We start from the raw sequence: 24,810 nt of genomic DNA on the forward strand, positions 1-24,810 counted from the left end.
AAGGACTGATGCTGCAACTCTAATACTTTGGCCACCTGATGCAAAGAGCTGGCTTATTAGAAAAGACCCTGATACTGGGAAAGGTTGAAGACAGGAGAAGAAGGGGATGACAGAGGAAGAGGTGGTTGGATGGTGTCACCAACTCAATGGACATGAGTTTGAGCAAGCTCCTGGAGATGGTGAAGGACAGGGAAGCCTGGCGTGCTGCAGTCCATGGGGTCGCAAACAGTCGGACATGACAGAGCAACTGAACAATAATGGCCTGGGGCATATCTTGTGGTTCTGTTTATGGTTTTATAATTAAACAAGCCTGCTTCGTTGAACACTGTTCCAATAGCTTTTTTTTAAACTTACAGTGGCCTCCCAAAGTTTCCTAGGTTTCCTTCTGAAACTGCAATACTTTGGCCACCTCATGCGACGAGTTGACTCACTGGAAAAGACTCTGATGCTGGGAAAGGTTGGGGGCAGGAGGAGAAGGGGACGACGGAGAATGAGATGGCTGGATGGCATCACTGACTCTGTGGACATGAGTTTGAGTGTACTCCGGGAGTTGGTGATGGACAGGGAGGCCTGGCGTGCTGTGATTCATGGGGTCGCGGAGAGTCGGACACGACTGAGCAACTGAACTGAACTGAATGGGACTTCTACAACTACTTGTATAACTATTTTCTGTCCCTATTATGATTGTTTTTTTAGATTTTTGAATTCAGATGCACTTAGATTTTATTCTGAACTCTTATCCACTTAGTTGCTGGCTGATCTTGGGCAGGTGGCTGGTAGAGTATATGACAGCCTTAGTTACCTTTTTTTCTACCTGTCTTTCTGCTTCCCATCTATCTCTGGTTATGAATGTCTTCAGAACAAGGATACTGTATGGATCTCGGTAGCACAGAACCTACTGTAGCACCTGACATCTTCTAATTTTTGAATTGACATTTTCAGTTAAGGATTATGAGGCAGGTGGCATAAACCGTAATTAATGTCATATTTCAACTGGACTGAACTTGTTTCTCATAAAACTTCTCGTTCTCTCTGGTACCTGGATTTTAGATGTATCACTCCCTCTGCCTGAGATAGTCACACCGTGTTTTTACTTTATGAATTTTGTTTGTCCTTTAGGACTTGACTTAGGCTTTTCCTTCTCCCTAGAAAGAATTCTGTAACATCCCTGAGTAGGTTACATGTCTTTTAGGTAGAGCAGGTTTCTTAATCTTGACCCTTGACATTTTGGGCTAGATATTTTTTTGTTTGGGGCAGAGGCATGGTCCTGTTCATTGTAGGATGTCAGCATCTCTGGATGCCTACTATATATGCTAGTAGCATCTTCTCCAATCATAACAACCCAAAAGTCTTCAGTCATTGCCAAATGACTGTGGGCAAAATCATTTTTAGTTGACAACTCCTCTAGAGGTATAGTTCTTAGCAAATAGTATTGTAGTTGCCAGATTTTCTTAGCTGTTTTTTCCAGTAGCATGTAAGTTTCTCTGATCACAAGGACTGTGCCTTTTTGTTTTTAATCTCTAGCATCTAGCCATTGTCTGTCATAATCAGTAATATTTGTTAAATGGATTGAACATAATTTAGTATAATGGATCCCAGATATTTACCATTGTAAACTAGAGGTTGGATTAATTATTAAGTGAAGGATGAAGGATTCTGAAGGGCAGTTTCACAAAAGGAAGATAGTGGTTATTTATACACAGGCAGACATACTGTTCCTAATGTTAGCCCTTACATTGGGTATCTTTTTTGATTTGTCCTTTGGTTACTTTGTTAGACCTAGCTTCCCCCCCCCCATCTTTAAAGATGTATGTTTTATTGAAGTTAGTTGTTATAATGTTTCAGGTACACAGCATGGTGATTTGGTTATATAAATACACATATTATTTTTGAAATTGTTTTCCATCATAGGGTTTTTTAAGACACTGACTATAGTTCCCTATGCTGTACAGTAAACCTCTGTTGCTTGTTGCATAGCATAACTTTTTAAATTAGAAATCTAGCATTTTATTCCTCCTAACTCAAACAGGTAGAATCAGAACATCGTAATTTTTAGTTAGGCAAAAATTCATAAGTATTCTAATGTATGTATTATGTATATGTATACGAAAGCTTTTCTGTTCATCTCTGTTCTTTAGTGCTTGTAGGTCTTTGGTAAACATCTCTTATCAAGCTTCACTTGATAAAGGCTTGAGAAAGAACATCAAAAAAAGAGATGGAGAAATTGGAGAACATAAACTAAATGAAATGCAAGCACTGAATATGAAGTAGAAAAAGTGAAACAAACTAGGTAAAAGTAAAAGATAATCACATACCAGTTGTTTTAAAACATGACTGCTCATTAGAAACATATCTGGAGCTCTGAAGAAAAAAAGCGATACCTGAGCATTTGTATTTTTCGAAAATTTCAAGGTAATTCTGATCCGCATCTGGATTTTAAAAACTGATTACAGATTTTTCTGTTAGATCCTAGTTTTGGTGATACAGTTATATTATTTTTCTGTTCACCAATCATGATAAAATAGTATTAAGTGAGTGATAGTTACATAATCACAGTAGTAAAAGATGTTTATCAGTTTTCACAGTCAATAGCCAGACAAAAAATAAAAGGTAATTACAATTGCAAGCCATAATGGGAACATGATTAACTTAACAATATGAAATAATTACATACAATTGGGGGGGATCAGGCAGAGTGATGTGTTTGGTAAGTGGAAGTGCATCCATGCACATATTTTCATTCACTCAGCCAGCCTCTGTCTTTTGGTTGGTGCATTTAATCTATTTACATTTAAGGTGATTATCAATATGCATGGTCTTATTTCTTAATTGTTTTGGGCTTATTTTCTGTAGGTCTTTCCCTTCTCTTGTATTTCCTGCCTAGAGAAGTTCCTTTGACATTTGGTTTAAAGCTAGTGGTGCTGGATTTTCTTAACTTTTGCTTGTCTGGAAAACTTTTGAACTCTCCATCAAATATGGAGAGTCTTGCTGGGTAGAGCAAGACTGGTTGTAGGTTTTCCCCTTTCATCACTAAATACATCATCCAATTCCCTCTAGTTTATAGAGTTTGTTGAAAAATCAACTTGATAGCCTCATGGGAATTCCCTTATATGTTATTTGTCATTTTTCCCTTGTTGCTTTTAAAATTTTATCTCTGTCTTTAATTTTTGTCGGTTTGAATACTGTGTGTCTTGGTGTGTTTGTTAGGTTTATCCTTCCTGGGACTGTCTGTGTTTCCTGGACTTGATGACTATTTCCTGTCCCATGTTTGGGAAGTTTTCAGTTGTTATCTCTTCTAATATTTTCTCAGGTCCTTTCTTCCTCTCGTCTCCTTCTGGGACCCGTTTAATGTGGATGCTGGTGTGTTTAACATTGTCCCAGAGGCCTCTTAGGCTGTCTTCCATTTCTTTTTATTCTTTTTTCTGTATTGTTCTATGGCAGTGATTTCCATCATTCTGTCCTCCAGGTCATTTATCCATTCTTCTGACTCAGTTATTCTGCTATTGATTCCTTCTAGTGTATTCTTCATCTGTTTGTTTGTTGTTTAGTTCTTGTCGGTTTTTGGTAAACATTTCTTGCATCTTCTCAATCTTTGCCTCTGTTCTTTACCCAAGATCTTGGATCATCTTCACTATCATTCTGAATTCTTTTTTTTTTTTGGAAGGTTGCCTATCCACTTCATTTAGTGATTTTTCTGGGGTTTTATCTTGTCCCTTCATCTGGGACATACCTTTCTGCTTTTTCATCGTGATTAACATTCTGTAATATGGTTTTTGTTTTAGCCGCTGTGAGACTGTGCTTATTCTTGCTTCTTCTGTCTGCCCTCTGATTGATGAGGCTAAGAGGGAGGGACTGGCGATGGGAAAAGTAGGTCTTACTCAATAAAGCTTTAATCCAGTTACCTGCTGATGGGTAGGGTTCCTTCCCTCCTTTGTAGTTGTTTGGCCTGCAGGTCAGTGGGTTCTGTTGTTGTTCAGTTGTTGTTGTCCAACTCTTTGCAACTCCATGGACTGTTGCACACCAGGCTTTCCTGTCCTTCACCGTCTCCCAGAGCTTGCTCAAACTCATGTGCATTGAGTTGGTGATGCCATCCAACTATCTCATCCTCTGTCATCCCCTTCTGCCTTTAATCTTTCCCAGCATCAGTGTCCAAAGAGTGGGCTCTTCACATCAGGAGACAAAAGTATTGGAATTTCAGTTTAAGCATCAGTCCTTCCAATGAATATTCAGGACCGATTTCCTTTAGGATTGACTGGTTTGATCTTCTTGCTCTCCAAAGGACTCTCAAGAATCTTCTTCAACACTACAGTTCCAGAGGATCAATTCTTCGACATTCAGCTTTCTTTATAGTCCAACTCTAGCTTTGACTAGACGGATCTTTGTCGGCAAAGTAATGTCTGTGCTTTTTAATAGGCTGTCTAGATTTGTCATAGCTTTTCTTCCAAGGAGCAAGTGTCTTTTAATTTCATGGCTTCAGTCACTGTCTGCAGTGATTTTGGAGCCCAGGAAAATATAATCTGTCACTGTTTCCATTGTTTCCCCATCTTTTTGCCATGAAGTGATGGGACCGGATGCCATGATCTTTGTTTTTTGAATGTTGAGTTTTAAGTCAGCTTTTTCACTCTCCTCTTTCACCTTCATCGGGAAGTTCTTTAATTCCTCTTCGCTTTCTACCATAAGGGTGGTGTCATCTGCATTTCTGAGGTTATTGATGTTTCTCCCGGCATTTCGCATGACGTACTCTGCATATGAGTTAAATAAGCATGGTGACAATATACAGCCTCGATGTACTCCTTTCCCAACGGAACCAGTCCGTTGTTCCATGTCTGATTCTAACTGTAACTTCTTGACCTGGATACAGGTTTCTCAGGAGGCAGGTAAGGTGGTCTATTATTCCTGTCTTTTTAGCTATAAGAGGATTTACACTGAGGGGGACTTTCCTGTGCCCCTAACCCTGTGGTCAGCCCCTGCTGGCATACATCTCCACAGGAGGCCCTCCTCCACTCGCAGTTAGTTTTGATTGTCTCCTGTGTGGTCACTGCCCCTCTCCTCTGGGTCTTGCTGTGTGCAAAATTCTGTTTGTATCCTCCAATACTGGAGTCTCTGTTTCCCCCAGTCCTCTGGAAGTCTATAATTAAATCTCACTGGCCCGCAAGCCAGATTCCCTGGGGATTCTCCAGGCTGGGAAGCCTGACAGGCTCAGAACTTCTTTGGTATTATTGTTCTGTAGTCTGTGGGTCACCCACCTGGTGGCTATGGGATTTGATTTTATTGTTATTGCTCCCCTCCTACCGTGTTAGACCCAGCTTTTGTTTGGATCTTGGGATTGACTGATGGCTTAGTGGGTAAAGAACCTACCTGCCAATGCAGCAGACACAGGAGATGTGGGTTCGATTCCTAAGTCAGGAAGATGCTCCAATGTAGGGCATGGCATCCGACTCCAGTATTCTTGTCTGGAGAATCCTATGGACTGAGTAGCCTGCGGAGGTACAGTCCAAAGGGTCACAGAGCTGGTCTGGACTGAGTGACTAACACTTTCGCTCTTCACTGTTTGTTTGGATGTTACATTTTGAAGTTCACATCCACAATTAATAGAGGAAATAGTGCTGTGTTGATAGAGAATGCAAAGTAGTCAGTGCACAATGTTATAACCTAAAGTCTTGTGGATGATACGGGAGTGGTTTTGTTGACTGTAACTCAGCTATTCAGCAAAAGTCTTGGTAAGTAATAGCCTGTTGTTGAATTTATTTTATTTTGGTTTTTGTTCTTAATTTTAACTCAAGTATAGTTGATTTACAGTGTCAATTTCTGCTATACAGCAATGTGATTCTTGTACATATAGATACTTTCTTTTTTTAAAATTCTTTTCCATTATGGTTTATCATAGGATACTGAATTTAGTTCTTTGTGCTGTACAGTAGGATCCTATTGTTTATCCTTGTTGTTGAATTTTATATTAATACATAAAGGTTTTTTGTTTTTTTTTTTAGCTTTTTACCCCTTTGTATATTTCTTTGTGAGTAGATATTAATGATATTTCTGTGATCTTGGGCTGTAGCTTTTTTAAAGGTTGAGACTTAGTAGGAGGATTTGAGGACTTAAGGTGGTAATATTTTTGAATTTGGATATAAATTTGATAATCTCTTCTTATCACTACTTTTGTGTTTTATGGGAGAGTAGGAGGCCTTCCTGCTTCTGTTTTTATCACCTTACTCTTACGCCAGTACATTAGATACTCATTTCATCCATCACCAAGTTCTTTCATCTCTATGTTCAAAACAGATCTCAGTGCAATCACTTCTGCCATTACTGCTGACTATCCCATCCTAAGCTGTTTTCATCTTTTGTTGGGACTGCTCTAATAGCTTTGTCCTTGGTCCTATTATTTCCATTATCATCCTCCCCCAATCAATTCTCCACACAACAGCCAAATGACCTTTAAAAATTGTGAGTCACATCATGTTATTTATCTGAATTTAAAAATTACTCTGGTTTATAATGTGAAATAATTCACCATCTTACTGGTCTTAATTCCTGAACTAATTTTGACTTAAAAGTAGTCACTGTGTTTCTTATCTTTTCTCAGGAGGAACAATACAGCATGCTGGGCTCTGGATTTAAAGCTGAGCGTTTACGAGTCAATTTGAGATTAGTCATAAACCGTCTTAAACTGTTGGAGAAAAAAAAAAGTGAGTAGTGCATGCTTGCTTTACGTTTTTTTCCCCTAGAATACATCCTTGAGTCCTAGCACCCTATTATTAGCTCTTTCAGGCTAGCAGTCTGAAGTCTTAGGGATCCCATATCCTCTTAGTTTTGGATACATTTCTGCTGTCTTTTGTGACTCGTTAGACTGAGTCACTTTGTAACAGGGAAAGGGACATACTCTTTCTATGGAATAGATAAAATGACTACACAAACACTATTCTCACCTAGACAAGGTAGCAAATTCTAGAATAGATGAGACTGTTTGCTAAGGAGGGGTGAGCTAGGATATAGTAGAAACACCGACTTTTCTCTTTTGGGGTGGATGTCTGCCTGCAGGCCAGGGTCCATGTACTACTGCTGTGTGACTGGAGTGGGATTTGTGCTTTAGCGGAATTGGCCCAGAAAGCAAGGAAAGAGATTGCTGACTATCTGGCTGCTGGGAAAGATGAAAGAGCTCGAATCCGAGTGGAGCACATTATTCGAGAAGACTACCTTGTGGAGGCCATGGAGATCCTGGAACTGTACTGTGACCTGCTGCTGGCTCGATTTGGCCTCATTCAGTCTATGAAGTAAGCTGTTTTGTCCTTTTTTTCCCCTTCATTGCGGTATAGTTGATTTCGGAAGAAAATTCACGTTTTTAGTGTGTGCAAGCATACAATTTGATGCATTTGGGCATAGGCATATATATACCTATACACATCATCATAAGTTAAAAAAAGTCGTCATCTCCAAAAATTTCCTTATGTCCCTTTTTTTGATAAGAACACTTAACATAAGATCTGCCTTAAACTGTTTAAAAAAATTTTGTTTTTATATGCTTTGGGTCTTTGTTGCTATGCATGGGCTTTGTCTGGTTGTGGCAAGCAGGGGCTGCTCTCCAGTTGCAGTGCTCCGGCTTCTCTTTCTGGTGACTTCTCTTGTTGCAGAGCATGGCCTCTAGAGCTCGTGTGCTTCATAGCTGTGGCACATGGGCTTGGTTGCTCTGTGGCTTGTGAAATATTCCGGGACCAGGGATCAAACCTGTATCCCCTGCATAGGCAGGTAGATTCTCAACCATTGGACCACCAGGGAAGTCGATTCTTAAACGTTTAATTTTTAAGCACTCAAAATACAGTACTATTTAACTGTAGGCACAGTGCTATTCAGTAGACCTCTAGATCTTTTTCATTTTGCAGAACTATAATGAAGTAAGGTATTTTGATTTGAAGATTAAATCAAATCACCTATGGAATTTGAGAAAGGAGTGATACTGGCCTTTTCCTGTGTATGGTGAGCTAGCACTCAGGGACTACCACTTCATGTACCCAATGACATTTTTCCTACTATTCACTTGAAGGCCTGATCTCAATGTAGACAGCTGTTGAAATGTGAAATCTGAAATCAAGAGGCCTGAGTTTGAGCCTTGGCTCAACCATTTGCTGACTTTGTGACCATGGGCTGGTGTCTTAGTTTGAGATTTTCCCCCAAAACTGTATGACAGAAATGTCTATAAGCCTAGAGTTATTGTGAGGATCCGGTGAGAGTTGTGGCTCAGATGGTAAAGCATCTGCCTACAATGCAGGAGACCCGGGTTCAGTCCCTGGGTCGGGAAGATCTGGAGAAGGAAATGACAACCCACTCCAGTATTCTTGCCTGGAAAATCCCATGGACAGAGGAGCCTGGTAGGCTACAGTCCATGGGGTCGCAATGAGTCGGACACGACTGAGCGACGTCACTTTCCACTTTGCATGAGATTTGTGAAATTGCCTTAGAGGAGGTTATCAAGTATATGATACAGGTGGGGTTTTGTTTGTTTGAAAGAATATTAAATTTTACTGATTTCCTCCCCCCCACCTTAATTAGGGAGTTAGATTCTGGTCTGGCTGAATCTGTGTCTACATTGATTTGGGCTGCTCCTCGACTCCAGTCAGAAGTGGCAGAGCTGAAAATTGTGAGTACAACCAGTTTCAGTAATGCATGAGTTTTTCCTGTTGTTAGAAAGGTTGGTTTACATATGTCACTTCTGCTTACTTGACCAGGTTATTTTGTGTCCTTCTAATGCTGCCTTTGAAAAAGGGTTTGTGAAATGGCTCATAGAATGGAACTGTTCATAGAGTAGAACAGTGTTTTCCAAACTTGAGTAGTTTTTCTAAGAGGCAAAGTTACATATAACCCATGTTTTGTCTTAAATTACTTTTATTGTAAAGGCATTTAAGTATGTTTTTAAACAACTGGGAGTTGGTGATGGACAGGGAGGCCTGGCGTGCTGTGATTCATGGGGTCGCGGAGAGTTGGACACGACTGAGCGACTGAACTGAACTGACTGAACTGAACTGAAATCAGTAAAGTTACAGAAATATTAAGGGAACAGATGTTTTGTTTCATTCATTTGTTCCGGAAATATTTATTGAGTCAATGTTGTGCATTACATGGCTACTGAGAGTGCAGTGGTGGGTAAACTGTGACACCGGCCTTACTCTTATAGCTTAGAGTCTGGCAGAAGAGACAGACGTTAACTGAAAAATTACCTGTCACAACATGGATGTGGTACTGACTGCTCAGGTACAAATTCAGTCGAGTTGTTTTCTCTCCTGTTTTCTACGTCTTTGCCAGTTATTCACTTGGATGTTGTCTCAGTCTTAGCTCCCACCTATCTTATAAAATTTCCTTGTCCTCTGTATATTTTCATTTAAGAGCTCTTTTTAAATCTCTGAATATTTTTTAAATAGTCTATTTTTTTTGTTATTGTTGTTTCATGGCTTCACTGTCTTCTAACTCTAGGAATATTATAGTCCTTCATAAACTTTTCTTGTTTCTCTGTTTGTTTACTTCTATTTCTTAGATTTAAACTTTTTATAGTAGAGGCTTTTCTGAAAGGTTTGGTGGGTTGGCCCTTGGCTCTTTATTAAAGACTGAGGTACTGAAAATGGATTGGAACCTCTTGTGTAGTTCAGTTCAGTCGCTCAGTCGTGTCCGACTCTTTGCGACCCCATGAATCACAGCACGCCAGGCCTCCCTGTCCATCACCAACTCCCAGAGTTCACTCAAACTCATGTCCATCGAGTCGGTGATGCCATCCAGCCATCTCATTCTCGGTCGTCCCCTTCTCCTCCCGCCCCCAACCTTTCCCAGCATCAGAGTCTTTTCCAGTGAGTCAACTCGTCGCGTGAGGTGGCCAAAGTATTGGAGTTTCAGCTTTAGCATCAGTCCTTCCAATGAACACCCAGGATGGATCTCCTTTAGAATGGACTGGTTGGATCTCCTTGCAGTCCAAGGGACTCTCAAGAGTCTTTTCCAACACCACAGTTCGAAAGCATCAATTCTTCGGCGATCAGCTTTCTTCACAGTCCAACTCTCACATCCATACATGACCACAGGAAAAACCATAGCCTAGACTAGACGGACCTTTGTTGGCAAAGTAATATCTCTGCTTTTTAATATACTATCAAGGTTGGTCATAACTTTCCTTCCAAGGAGTAAGCGTCTTTTAATTTCCTGGCTGCAATCAGCATCTGCAGTGATTTTGGAGACCCAAAAAATAAAGTCTGACACTGTTTCCACTGTTTCTCCATCTATTTTCCATGAAGTGATGGGACCAGATGCCATGATCTTTGTTTTCTGAATGTTGAGCTTCAAGCCAACCTTTTCACTCTCCTCTTTCACTTTCATCAAGAGGCTCTTGAGTTCCTCTTCACTTTCTTCCATAAGGGTGGTGTCATGTGCGTATCTGAGGTTATTGATATTTCTCCCAGCAATCTTGATTCCAGCTTATGCTTCTTCCAGCCCAGCGTTCCTCATGATGTACTCTGCATATAAGTTAAATAAGCAAGGTGACAATATACAGCCTTGACGTACTCCTTTTCCTATTTGGAACCAGTCTGTTGTTCCATGTCCAGTTCTGACTGTTGCTTCCTGACCTGCATACAGGTTTCTCAAGAGGCAGGTCAGGTGGTCTGGGATTCCCATTTCTTTCAGAATGTTCCACAGTTTATTGTGATCCACACAGTCAAAGGCTTTGGCATAGTCAATGAAGCAGAAATAGATGTTTTTCTGGAACTCTCTTGCTTTCTCCATGATCCAGCGGATGTTGGCAATTTGATCTCTGGTGCCTCTGCCTTTTCTAAAACCTGCTTGAACATCTGGAAGTTCATGGTTCCACATATTGCTGAAGCCTGGGTTGGAGAATTTGGAGCATGACTTTACTAGCGTGTGAGATGAGTGCAATTGTGCGGTAGTTTGAGCATTCTTTGGCATTCCCTTTCTTTGGGATTGGAATGAAGACTGACCTTTTCCAGTCCTGTGGCCACTGCTGAGTTTTCCAAATTTGCTGGCATATTGAGTGCAGCACTTTCACAGCATCATCTTTCAAGATTTGAAATAGCTCAACTGGAATTCCATCACCTCCACTAGCTTTGTTAGTAGTGATGCTTTCTAAGGCCCACTTGATTCACATTCCAAGATGTCTGGCTCTAGGTCAGTGATCCTAGGTGGGTCTTAATGCCAGATGCCAATTTTTTGTCTCCTTTTTTTTCCTTCCAGTTTTAATGGGATTTAATTGACAAAACAGCACTGTATAAATTTAAGGTATACAGCATAATGATTTGACTTATATCATGAAATGTTATCACAATAATTTTGGTAAACATCCATCATCTCATATTGTTGTTCAGACGCTAGTTGTGTCCGACTTTTTGTGACTCAGTGGACTACAGCACGCCAGGCTTCCGTGTCCTTCACTATCTTCTGGAGTTTGCTGAAACTTGTGTCTGTTGAGTTGGTGCTCTGTCACCCCCTTCTGCCTTCAGTCATTCCCAGCATTGAGGTCTTTTCCAGTGAGTTGGTTCTTTGCATCAGGTGGCCAAAGTATTGGAACTTAAGCTTCAGCATCAGTCTTCCCAATGAATACTCAGGACTGATTTCCTTTACAACTGACTGGTTTGATCTCCTTACTGTTCTCGGGACTCTGAAGAGTCTTCTCCAGATCACAGTTCAAAAGCATCAATTCTTTTGTGCTCAGCCTTCTTTATGGTCCAGCTGTCACATCTGTACATGACTACTGGAAAAACCATAGCTTTGACTGTACAGACCTTTGTCGGCAAAGTGATGTCTCTGCTTTTTAATACACTGTCTAGGTTTGTCATATCTTTTCTTCCAAGGATCAAGCATCTCATTCATCCAGGCATTTTGCATGATACACTCTGCATTTCAGTTAAATAATCAGGGTGACAGTATACACCCTTGACATACTCCTTTCCCAATTTTGAACCAGTTCATTGTTCCGTGTCTGGTTCTAACGGGTGCTTATTGACCTGCATATGGGTTTCTCAGGAGGCAGCTAAGATGATCTGATATTTCCATCTCTTTACGAATTTTCTAGTTTGTTGTGATCCAGTCAAAAGCTTGAGTGTAGTCAATGAAGCAGAAGTAGATGTTTTTCTGGAATTCTCTTGCTTTTTCTATGATCCAGCAGATGTTGGCAGTTTGATTTCTGGTTCCTCTGCCTTTTCTCAATTCAGCTTATATATATGAAAGTTCTCAGTTCATGTACTGTTGAAGCCTAGATACAAAATTAAAGAAATAGAAAAAAAGTTTTGTGAACTCTTTACAGTTTACTGTCAACAATTTCATGTATACCATACAGCAGTGTTAATTATATTTATCACTGCATCTCTAGTCCTTATTGTACATTGCATCTCTCGTCCTTATTTATCATTTTAAAATTAATTTTTATTGCAGTATAGTTGCTTTACAATGTTGTTTGTTTCTACTATACAGCAGAATGAGTCAGCCATATGTCTACATATATCCTGGCCCCTCACCGCTTGGAGTTCTTTCCTATTCAGGTCACCACAGTGCATTAAGTAGAGTTCCCTGTGCTATACAGTATGTTCTCAATAGTTATCTGTTTTGTATAGAGTATCAATCCCAGTCTCCCAATTCCTCTCATCCCCTGCCCTTTCCTCTTTGGTAGCCATATATTTGTTCTCTACCTCTGTGTCTGTTTCTGCTTTGCAAATAAGATCATCAGTACCATTTTTCTAGATTCTACATATGTGCTTAATATATGATATTTGTTTTTCTCTTTCTGACTTACTTCATTCTGTATGACATTCTAAGTCTATCCATGTCTCTACAAATGATTCAACTTCATTCCTTTTTATGGCTTAATAATATTCCATTTTATCTATATACCACATCTTCTTTATCCATTCCAAAATTCATGGACATTTAGGTTGTTTCCATGTCCTGGCTATTGTAAATATACTGTTGTGAACATTGGGTACATGTATCTTTTTGAATTATGGTTTCCTCTGGGTTTATGCCCAGTAGTGGGATGGCTGGGTCCAAGGGTAGTTCTGTTCTAGTTCTTTAAGGACCCTCCATACTGTTTTCCATAGTAGTTGTATTAATTTACACTGCCACCAGCAGTGTAAGAGGGTTCCCTTTTCTCCACACCCTCTCCAACATTTATTGTTTGTGGATTTTTTTTTTTTCATGATGGCTATTCTGACCATGGTAAAGTGATACCTTATTGTAGTTTTCATTTGCATTTCTCTAATAATCAGTGATGTTAAGCATCTTTTCATGTATTTGTTGGCCTTACTTACAACTGGAAGTTTGTAGTACCTTTTGACTGCCTCATCAGTTTCCCCTTCTCATCTCTAACCAGAAATCTGATCTCTTTTTTTATGAGTTTGTTGCATGTTTGTGTGTTTCTTTAAGTGTAATTGGCCTACAGCAGTATGTTGTTCCTATTACACAACGTAGTGATTTTTCTACACATTTCAAAACAATCATGATAATTCCAGTTAGGATATGTCACCATACAAACAGATTAGTTATTGACTATATTCCCCAAACTCTACATTTCCTGCTCATAACCCATTTGTTTTGCAAATGGAACTTTGTATCTCTTAATCCCTCTATTTCCTCTTCCTGCTTCCCTCTTGTAACCACCTTATCTATAACTTTCTGTTTTGTTTGTTCATCTGTTTTGTTTTTTAGAATTCCACGTATAAGTAAGATCACGTGATATTGTAGTTCTCTGACTTATTTCACTTAGCATAATACCCTACAGGTCCATCCATGTTGTTGCAGATTGCAAGATTTCATTTATTTTTAAATGGGTGAGTAATATTCCATTGCATATACGTACTGCATCTTTATTCATCTTGATTGATGGTCACTTGGGTTGATTCCATATCTTGGCTGTTGTAAATAGTGCTGCAGTGAGAATAGGTGTGGATATATCTTTTCTAATTAGTGTTTTCATTTACTTTAGATAAATACCCAGGAGTGGAATTACTGGATCAGATATTAGTTCTGTTTTTAATCTTTTGAGGAATCTCCATACTGATCTCCATAGTGGCCACACCAGTTTACATTCCCAGCAACAGTGTATGAGTGTTCCTTTTTCTCCACATCACCGCCAACACTTATTTGGTGTTTTTTTTAATGATAGCCCTTCTGACAGGTATTGATTTGCATTTCCTTGATTAATGATTTTGACCATCTTATCATGTGCCTGTTGGCCATCTGTAGGTGTCTTTGGAAAAAATGTCTATCTGCCAGTTTTCTAATTGGATTGTTTTTTGGTGTTGAGTTGTATGAGTTCTTTGTATATTTTGGATAATGACCCCTTATCAGATACATTGTTTGTGAATACCTTCTCCCACCAGTCGAAGTAGCCGTTTTATTTTGTTGATAGTTTCTTTCACTGTACAGAAACATTTTAGTAGGATATAGTATCATTTGGAGAAGGAAATGGCAACCCACACCAGTGTTCGCTGTCTTTTTCCTGTTCTTGCCTCCTTTGTTGTAAATGAATTGCCCATGTAACTGTGGGTTCATTCTTGAACTCTCCATTCTATTCCATTGATCTGTTTGTTTGTTTTCTTTGTGTGTATGCGCGCACACGTACCAGTACATAGTGTTTTGATGACTGTGCTTTTTAGCATAACTTGAAATCAGGGAGCATGATACTTCCAGCACCAGTTCATTGTTGGATAATTTAAGCCATTTCTCGAGGGCCTCCAGACTGTCAGGAACTAGTTTCCTTTCCTTGGGTTGGTCATTTTCCTCAGAGAGAAATTTTCATATCTTCTACATGGAAGGTATAAGCTAGCTGCATTTTTGAGAGCATGGGGGAGAAGGAAGCCAAAGGTATTGTTCTCTTGGGGAAGACTCATTTAATTCTCCTGTTCCAGTAGATATTTTTGGTCTCTGCTGTGCAGTTCAGTGGATGAATAAATAAATAACTGAATGAATTAATATGTACCTTTTAAGGCTTTGCAGGTCCAGTCTTTTGGAAATCCTGAGTAGAAGCATGTTGGCTCTTGACAGGAGGAAGCTTGAAGCCCCCTGTAGGAGTGGTTTCCATTTTTATTTACTGTTCTTTTTCTCTGTAGGTTGCTGATCAACTCTGTGCCAAGTATAGCAAGGAATATGGCAAGTTATGTCGGACCAACCAGATTGGAACTGTGAATGATAGGGTAATGAATGTACTTGTTAAATATGGACCAGTGGGTGGGGTGGGAGCAGGTTATTTTACTGCCTGCAGTGTTTCTAGTGGGTATCATTGTAATGTAGCATTCATGTAAGATTGTACATTTCACGGAAAGAAGGCTGGCTGGCAGTGCAGTCAGTCAACTCCTTAACCCTGCCAGACACCTGATTGTGAAGTTCTGTCATCCTGCATCATTCCTGATTCTGTCCCCTGTCCTTAGTGCCACTTGTGATATACGGAGGTAGAAGTGAGGTGGGAAGAAAGATGGGTGAATTCAGATGTGCAACGCCGCAGTGTCATTCTTTGGGCATAAGTAACCAGAGTGTGAGGAGAAGGCAGTGGCAAGCCACTCCAGTACTCTTGCCTGGAAACTCCCATGGATGGAGGAGCCTGGTGGGCTGCAGTCCGTGGGGTCGCTAAGGGTCGGACACGACTGAGCGACTTCACTTTCACTTTACACTTTCACACATTGGAGAAGGAAATGGCAACCCACTCCAGTGTTCTTGCCTGGAGAGTCCCAGGGACGGGGGAGCCTGGTGGGTTTCTGTCTGTGGGGTCACACAGAGTCGGACACGACTGAAGTGACTTAGCAGCAGCAATCAGAGTGTGAGACATACATGCATGCTGTGCTTTGTAAGAAAAGAATAACTGGTTGGAACTCTTCTTTTCTCTCCACTGACTTGTAAAATGAGAGAAACAAAGTTTTAAAGTGATACAGGATAGGCTTAGGCTGGTTTATATAGATGCATGTTAACCCTGGATCTTTAACTTACAGCTAATGCACAAACTGAGTGTGGAGGCCCCACCCAAAATCCTAGTGGAGAGATACCTGATTGAAATTGCCAAGAACTACAATGTGCCCTATGAGCCCGACTCTGTGGTCATGGTGAGTTTAGAGTCTTTAGAATACAACAGAAAATGAGTCTCTCTAGATCACTGTCTTTGAAAAAGAAGCATATTCTTTGCACTCAAGTTTGCATGTAGGAGTTGAAGCCTTTGTCAAGTTAGTGCTTTTGGGATAGCGATAAATAAGCCTACATCTCTCTCACAGAATATTTAAGGATCAGAAGAGATGAATGACTAAAAGCACTTTGAAAAGGTACAGACTTTGATACAAATATAAAATGGCATTATTGCTACTTTTCAGTGAAGTTCAAGGAACTGGGTAGCAAGAAGAGCCCCAAGACCCAGAACAGATCTTGAAACATTTTTTGGGTGCCTGCCATGTGCCCCAGAAAGCTGAGAATACAGAAAAGATATAAACAAGGCCACTATCCTAAAGAGGCTTACCGTGAAAGACAAATATGGAAGTAGTAATTCAGAGGTTATGGTTGATGGGGGATAGTAGATGTTTTGGTGTGCTGCTCAGACAACCCTCCCCCCCACCCCCTGCCCCAGTTACAGGCACACTTCAGGATAGAAGCATTTATTTCCCCATCTCTTTGATGACTGGTGGCTCACACAGCTGAGTGTCCCTCCAGCAGTGGCCCTCTTCTTACCCAGGGTCTTTCCTGGGGGCAGCTTGTATTTGATCATTGTAGGGGATTAAAGACTGCCCCTTTGCCCCAGTTGGGAACATGTGCTGTAGGCCCATCCTAGCTCCAGAACTCTCTGGGGGAATTAGCCAAGCCCTCTGTTGTGAAGGCATAGCAGCCCAACTTCTTACTTTGCTCAGGCCTGCTTCCTTCATATCCCCACAGGTCTCTATCCCAGAAGACCTCTCCAATAAACTTCTGTCATGCTGATCTCCATCTCAGAGCTTCCTGGGAAGCCTAGCCTGTGACAGGGCCTGATGATATGGGTTTCTCTCTTTTTCTTAGGCAGAAGCGCCTCCTGGAGTAGAGACAGATCTTATTGATGTTGGATTCACAGATGATGTGAAGAAAGGGGGCCCTGGAAGAGGAGGTGGAGGCGGCTTTACAGCACCAGTTGGTGGACCTGACGGAACAGTGCCTATGCCTATGCCTATGCCTATGCCATCTCCAAACACTCCTTTCTCATACCCGCTTCCAAAGGGACCTGTAAGTATACATACAAATAAGTGTGGATGTAAACTCTAGAAAATGTAATAGATGACAAGCTGGTTCTGTGAATGCACTCAGGAATTGTAGGTAACATTTGGTATAGTTTATTGATTATACTGTGGGAAAAAACAGCATTGGGATTTGGAGAATTCTTTTGGTTAACCTACAGGTAATGAAGCAGGAAAATCTAGAGAGATGGTGCTAGAAAAAATTTGTGTAGGTTTTCTGCGACTTGTAGGTATACTAGTAGCTTTTTCCAAAATTGAATGATCATCACTTATTACCAAGTAGAAAAACATCCGTTGTAAACACGAAGATGAAATTTACTGCTAGTAAGAAAGTCTGGGGACTTTCCTGGTAGTCCAGTGGTCAAGACTCACACTTCCACTGCAGGGGCGTGGGTTCAATTCCTGGTTGGGGAACTATGATCCCACATGTAGTGTGGCACCCCCCACCTCCCCAAAGAAAGTGATAGTAATCTCTGTTTGTGGACATAAAAGCAATTAGTAATTTGATGAATAAATAGTCTTTGGCTACAGATCTTTAAAAATCTAGAATCTTCCTGATCACATGTTGTCATGTCCTTTTAGGCACTTTTTTCTTTTGGGGCTCTTGAATACACATTAAATACCTATCTTAAATATATATTATTCAATATGAATATATTCATATTGAGAAAATAGTTGTATACATGCATTATTATTTCTCTCTTCCTATATGCTCACTTCAAAAATTGCAGATGGGGCAATGTCTCTTACGTTGCCTTTCTCCTCTTGCAGTCGGATTTCAATGGATTGCCGGTGGGAACTTATCAGGCCTTTCCCAATATTCATCCACCTCAGATTCCAGCAACTCCCCCATCGTATGAATCTGTAAGTGCCTGAGCCTTTTATAAGCAGCAGGAGAGTGAATCCCAGGAAGAAAGCAAAATAATGGCCACAGGGAAGGCAAAGTTTTGATCAACTCCTAGTACTGGCATTGCTGTATGCTTTGGATTTTTGTGTTGCTTTAATATTACCCTGGAAATGGGGCGTGGTGGTGGCAGCAGCATCGTTGGTGGCAATGCTTTGTCTGCAGTTAAAAGCCCAGGAATCAGGAAGGAACTGCAGATCCTAGAAGGTTCTAATGGGGCACTTAGTCATTTTTTTTTTTAATAGTAACTAGGCTGAGAATAATTTGACCTGGTACAGTCTTAGTGGTAGAATATAATTAAAATACCAGTTTTATAAATTCTCAACACCTTACAACGGAGAAGGCAATGGCACCCCACTCTAGTACTCTTGCTTGGAAAATCCCATGGATGGAGGAGCCTGGTAGGCTGCAATCCGTGGGGTCGCTAAGAGTCGGACAGGACTAAGCGACTTCACTTTCACTTTTCACTTTCATGCATTGGAGAAGGAAATGGCAACCCACTCCAGTGTTCTTGCCTGGAGAGTCCCAGGGTCGGGGGAGGCTGGTGGGCTTCCGTCTGTGGGGTCGCATGGAGTCGGACATGACTGAAGCGACTTGGCAGTGGCAGCAGCAACACCTTATAAAGGAATAACAGCCAGATATTTGTATTAAACAATTATCAAGTTTAGTAAATTTTGGCCTATAGCATTAATTTTATCTTAGTCTTATACTTAGAACTTGCTGGTATTAGTAATATGCTAATGATGCCTTGAACTGTAAATGGTTGTCACAGCTTTGGTTCAGAATTAGATGACTTTCTTGCCAGCCTTCTTTCCTCATCTACGGAGATTCCCCTGTTCCTGAGCTTGCTTAGTGTCCTTTTCTTTGGTTTTTACCCTGGGCCTGAGTTTTTATGTTTTGGCTTTGCACGCATTTAAGCTTTGCCGAAAACTGTTCCTAGGAAGGAAGTAGATAGATGATCTTTGTTAGTATTTGAGGACTTGGTTCTTAAAGGTGAATGTGGTGGTTTAGAATGCTTTCTCACTGTCTGGAAGGTGAAGGTATCAGATTAAAGAGAGATGTTAACGATGTGGTAAGAATTTTCTTTTCCTCTGCTTGGCAGTTAAAGAGTTCAACATGGTATCTGCCTGGTGGGAAGGAGATCAGGAAAGGAGTACAGGGGGGCGGAGGGACAGTTTCTTGGAGCAGGTTTGTTCATTTTGCTGAGCAGCTTAGCTTTTGCCACACACATGGGCTTATACCATTACCTTCACCAGTGAGGCCATTGCTTTCTCTTCTGGTAATGATTTCTTGTGTTTCAGGTTGATGACATTAATGCTGATAAGAATGTGTCTTCTACACAGATTGTTGGTGAGTGTGAGTCAGAAATACTTTGAAGGTTTTCTCAGTACTGAACCGTTTGTTGTTTGCTGTTTTCTCATCACCATTCCTTCCTCAGATTGTTTTTATGCTTGTGGGATTCTACCCACAGGCCCCATTCTCTCCCCAAATGCAGTAGGATGGAAACAGAACTTAGGATTTCCCACTTCCAAAAAGAAAAGGTCTATCCTGGCTCCAAGGAATCTCCCAAATTACCTTTTTCTGTTAATGGTTATCATTATTTGTCACTTTCTAGTTGTCCATCACCCTCAAGTTCTTTATGTTCCTGCTGCTTCAATTGCCACTAGGAAACACCAAAAAAGTTTTTAAATTTGGGCATTAAAGAGGGGGAAAGAGGCATATATCATGAGTGAATGGCTTAGTGATTTTTCACAAAGCAAGCATGTTCATGTAGCCATTCACTGAAAAAATATACTACCAGCACTCCAGAAACCTGGGCAGGGGCGCTACTTAAAAAAAATTTTTTTAAAACAGCTTTTCTTTTATATTGGGGTGTAGCCAGTTAACAATGTTGTGACAGTTTAGGGTGAACAGTGAAGGGACCCAGCCATACATACACATGTATCCATTCTCCCCAGATAAACATACTTTTAAAAATTGGGGATGGTTTTATTGAGGTATAATTTATGTACAAAAAAATACCGAAATGTATAGTACCATTTTTTAGGTGTATCTATACACACATTATGTAACCACCACCTTAGTAAAGGGAACATTTCTATCACCCCAGAAAGTTACCTTGTGTTCCTTCCCAGTTACTTCCACTCCAGAGGCAAGCACTGTTCTTATTTTCTAGAACTTCAGTAGAATTGGAAATGTACAGTAGGTAGAGAGGGTGATGATTTTAACTTGTAAAGTGTAAAATGGAAGATTAGAAACAAAATCACATTCTATTACATCGAACAGTGTGGATGTTAACATTCCTTATAAATATTTTTGCTCTTCCCAGTAGAATTCTAGTACCACTTCTTGGACTTTCTTATTACAGGAGCAGACCTTTGTGAAAGGGGACAGTCCGTTTAAATGAATCCTGTGTACTTAAGCCCTGTGCACCACACTTTGACTTCCCCTTAAACTTTTTCTCACTGTAGGAAAATAAAACAGGTATATTCAACTATAATTAGAAAATGTAGCCATAAATTGTCCTGAAAATTTTTATTGACTTTTAGAATTTTTTTTTTAAAGCAGTGTTTCCTTCAGTAGTTTTTTTCTGCCAAAGGGCATGATGGACTGTGAGCTGTTTTTCTGGTGTGTGTAACACTGTGCTCCTTACTCCGATTAGGTCCTGGGCCCAAGCCGGAGGCTCCTTCAAAGCCTGCTTCGAGGCTCACAGAGACCTACGACAACTTTGTACTGCCAGAGCTGCCGTCGGTGCCAGACACACTCCCAACTGCATCTGCTGGTGCCAACACCTCAGCCTCAGAGGACATTGACTTCGATGATCTTTCCCGGAGGTTTGAGGAGCTGAAAAAGAAAACATAGGCCTCCTAAACCAGGCAAGGTCCAAGTTCTGGGAGTTGAGACTGAGCAGTTTTTCCTTGTAACAAAGAATCTCCATGAAATTCTGTTTTATCTGTTAACCATCACTGAGCACACTCCCTCTGGGCTCTCTTCCTGCTCTACCAGACTCTGCTGCTTTCCAGTTCTCCATTGCTCCCAAGAGAATAACAACTGGGGATGATGAGGTTGGAGCAGCTGGCTCCTGGCAGCCTTTCTTGTCCGTTTCCCGTCAGTGTGATCCCAGGTTCTCTCCTTCATGTCCCACCATCCCTCCACAGGGCAATGAGAAGGTGAAATCATTGTGGGGAGAGATGGCTGGATGGTGGTGGAGAGGACTTCCTGAAGCATTTCAGCTCTGTGCTGAGGTTCCAGACCTAGAAACAAACCCTCTGTACAGAGGGATTTGTGGTGAGTGAGATTCAAGGCCAAGGTGTGTATTTTCACACTCTTAACATGAATGGGGGAGAGAAAAAAATGGCTCAGGAAGCCATTATAACAGTTCTCAGAAGCTGGGTCTTCTCATTGACATGCATACTACTCCTTGCTGCAGGGCACTGTTCCATCTGGATCCAGTTGCAAAGTTTATTTGGAAAGTTGAAGGTCTCTCTTAGTTCTACTGGATTCTCAGGGAGCCCTCTGTGGCCTTTGCTTTGAGTGCTATGTTTCCCTTTTAGTAGAGGGCAGCACTGTGTAAATTCCTGTTTTTTCGCCATGGCATTCTGTTGGATTGCATTTGGCTATGTACTGAGCAGAAGTCACCAGTCAAGGCTAAGGTGGGCTTCCAGTAGCCTTAATTAGAAATATTCAAGTCTCTTGAGTAGTGAGCTGGAAAGCCTACAGATTATTGAAGAGGGATTCCTGTTTTCATTTGAAGACTTTATGATCAAGAAAACCTCTACAAACTGATCTCAAATTTTTGGTGCCTGTGTGGCTCTAATTGTTTTGCTGCTTCCCTCAACAGATGAGACTAACCCTTTTGCCTCCTATCTAAGGCCATCTTTCCCCACAAGGGTGGCATTGGGATCAGAAGATAAGACTTTGGCTTCTGTGTGGTAAATCTGTACATAATCTGTTCAAGCAACTTTAATGTTTTTGGTTGATTTGTATCTCATGGCTCAGTAGCTGCTAATAAAGTTAAAAATATTGTGCCCTGGTTTCTCCACTGTTTGGGTAAAATGATGAGGGGCAAATTCAGCTTTTAGTGGAGTGTATTTTAAGAAAGTAACCAATATTGGGTACAAGCCAGACCTTACTTTTCCTCCCTGGATAATGTGGATGGACAGTTGGGGAGTAAGAAGCCCATTTTGATCTCTGTATGTAAGCCCAGATAGTAATCTGGGAGCTGGCATGGTTACTTCTCTGTGACAGCACTCCCCCTGAGCCACATCTCATGTTTGTCTCTTTGATTATAAAGTTGCAATGAGCTTACTTGTGACTCATGTTTTTGGAACATGAATGGTAAGTGCTTTTGAACTTGCTGCTGGGCAGCAGAGTTGGTTCATCCTGCATCACCCTGTAGTGTTAATAACCCTTTTCTGGTAGTGCCAAGGGGATTTTTTTATTGTTCACTAGGAAAATTAACAAAGTATACTATCAACATTTCCCAAAGTACACCATGCAAAGATCAGTGTTAATATACTTAGAAGTAATAAGCCACGTGAGGAGACAATAGGATTAAGGTAACTCACCTTTTAAACCTTCATTTGTCCATGGCTGTTGCTGTTAGGGCTGTTTGTTTACGTGTGCTCTGATGCTGCTGGATCCCTAACAAACCTGACAGCTTCAGCAGCAGCATATCCATCAGTGTGGCCTCTCTCTCAGTCTGCTGGAAGACAGAAGGAAAAAAGTGAGGAAACCGAAGTTGTTGCTAATGTTGGAAGGAAAAAGTACCAAAGATGTAATTTTTTAAAGTAGATATAAAGATACTGTTTCCTTTAATGGTTTACTGTCAGGCCTTGTCAGCAGTGTTTCTGCTACTTAACAGTTGAGAACCAGATATTTTAGGACACTGGATATAGAACATAATGTCAGTCAGTTCAGTCACTCAGTTGTGTCCAACTTTTTGTGACCCCCCGGACTGCAGCACACCAGGCTTCTCTGTCCATCACCAACTCCCGGAGCTTGCTCAAACTCATGTTCATCGAGTTGGTGATGCCATCCAACCATCTCATCCTCTGTTGTCCCCTTCTCCTCCTGCCTTCAATCTTGCCCAGCATCAGGTCTTTTCCAGTGAGTCCATTCTTGGCATCAGGTGGCCAAAGTATTAGAGCTTCAGCATCAGTCCTTCCAATGAATATTCAGGACTGATTTCCTTTAGGATTGACTGGTTTGATCTCCTTGCTCTCCAAGTGACTGTTACAAGTCTTCTCCAACACCACAGTTCAAAAGCATCAATTCAGCGCTCAGCTTTCTTTATGGTCTCAACTCTCACATCCATACATGACTACTGGAATAATGTACTTTTAGTAAATTGGGTTTCCTAGGAAAATGGTTGACAGCATTATGGAGACTAATAAAGGGAAAAATACGCTGATACTGTGTGTTATGTCAATCTGTAATCTTAAGAGCTAAATTTGAGCTTTTTCAGGGATAAAAAATCATGATACAGCTTATAGTTTACTGAGTTACTTACCTTAAGGGATTTCCTTTCTTTCCGAAAGGCCATTAAAATGGCAGAAACAAAAAGGTTAATGATCACAAGTACCATCAAAACAACACTGGTGAAGATAAGAAAGGAGCCCAGGACTGGGTTTACAGCAGTAACCTGGAAAGACAGTGGAACACTTTGGGTTTAAACACTGATAGTTTAATTTCTGCTTTAAAAATGTAAAATATGTGCTAATACTTGGGAATATATTCACATAAGAAAACATTTCTGCTTGGTGGAAACTAGAAAAGCAAAAATACTAAAAAGGAAAATACTTTTGAGCGGACAGAAGAGCAAGAGTGACTGACTCTAAGGGTAAGGGTATATAAATAATTATGCCTTCAGGGCTTCCACAAGAAAATAACCGGTAAGTTGTAATGGAATTATAAATGACTCATGGGAATTTCCTGGAGGTCCATTGCTTATGACTGCACTTTCACAGGCTTCCCTGGTGGCTCAGATGGTAAAGCATCTGCCTTCAATGCGGGAGACCTGGGTTTAAACCCTGGGTTGGAAAGATCCCCTGGAGAAGGAAGTGGCAATGCACTCCAGTACTCTTGCCTGGAAAATTCCATGGACTAAAAAGACTCTGATGCTGGGAAAGGTTGGGGGCGGGAGGAGAAGGGGACGACGGAGAATGAGATGGCTGGATGGCACCACCGACTCTGTGGACATGAGTTTGAGTGAACTCCGGGAGTTGGTGATGGACAGGGAGGCCTGGCGTGCTGTGATTCATGGGGTCGCGGAGAGTCGGACACGACTGAGCGACTGAACTGAACTGACTGAACTGAGGAGACTGGTAAGCTATAGTCCATGGGGTCGCAAAGAGCTGTGACTGAGCGACTTCACTTTCTTTCTGCACTTCACTGCTGAGTGCCCAGGTTCAGTCCCTGGTTGGGGAACTAGGATCCCACAAGCTATGCAGCTAAATAGATAGACTAAAAGCTCTTGTGAGTTTTAGCAAATCTAGAAAATAGATCTAAATACAAGGAATAGTGAGAACGTATTGAAAGAATACATAGAAACCAGAAATGATAATGGAGATGGTCTCTGCCATTCCATGCAATTTCTACTCTTAACATAGGATATCAGAATGATAAACTTTGATCAAAATCTTGCCAGTTTCACTAATTTGAATTGGGATCAGAGAGTTTTTT

General features: G+C 40.9%; 2 protein-coding genes across 5 annotated transcripts in view; one reads left to right on the top strand and one right to left on the bottom strand.

Annotated features, from left to right (window-relative positions):
- Window positions 1–22,154, top strand: part of IST1 (IST1 factor associated with ESCRT-III) — a 40,217-nt gene extending 18,063 nt beyond the window's left edge. For 3 of the 4 annotated variants that reach the window (XM_088830128.1, XM_088830129.1, XM_088830127.1), the window contains 9 exons: window positions 6,587–6,689; window positions 7,094–7,274; window positions 8,548–8,635; window positions 15,093–15,176; window positions 15,966–16,076; window positions 17,011–17,211; window positions 17,994–18,086; window positions 19,428–19,476; window positions 20,789–22,154. In XM_088830128.1, the coding sequence (XP_088686254.1) occupies window positions 6,587–6,689; window positions 7,094–7,274; window positions 8,548–8,635; window positions 15,093–15,176; window positions 15,966–16,076; window positions 17,011–17,211; window positions 17,994–18,086; window positions 19,428–19,476; window positions 20,789–20,988 (1,110 nt within the window). In that variant the 3' untranslated portion in view covers window positions 20,989–22,154. Of the gene's footprint in view, window positions 1–6,586; window positions 6,690–7,041; window positions 7,275–8,547; window positions 8,636–15,092; window positions 15,177–15,965; window positions 16,077–17,010; window positions 17,212–17,993; window positions 18,087–19,427; window positions 19,477–20,788 lie in introns of those variants that run through there. The other variant, XM_088830130.1, reaches the window with a different exon arrangement.
- A 551-nt stretch (window positions 22,155–22,705) lies between these two features.
- Window positions 22,706–24,810, bottom strand: part of PKD1L3 (polycystin 1 like 3, transient receptor potential channel interacting) — a 68,016-nt gene continuing 65,911 nt past the window's right edge. Inside the window, exons 29-30 of the mRNA XM_088829974.1 lie at window positions 23,627–23,770; window positions 22,706–22,831 (exon numbers count right to left, since the gene is read on the bottom strand). Of these exons, the coding sequence (XP_088686100.1) occupies window positions 22,706–22,831; window positions 23,627–23,770 (270 nt within the window). The remainder of the gene's footprint in view (window positions 22,832–23,626; window positions 23,771–24,810) is intronic.

This window comes from Moschus berezovskii, chromosome 22 (genome assembly GCF_049115385.1).
Source record: "Moschus berezovskii isolate FMDL1 chromosome 22, NW_MosBer_1.0, whole genome shotgun sequence".
Taxonomy (NCBI): domain Eukaryota; kingdom Metazoa; phylum Chordata; class Mammalia; order Artiodactyla; family Moschidae; genus Moschus; species Moschus berezovskii.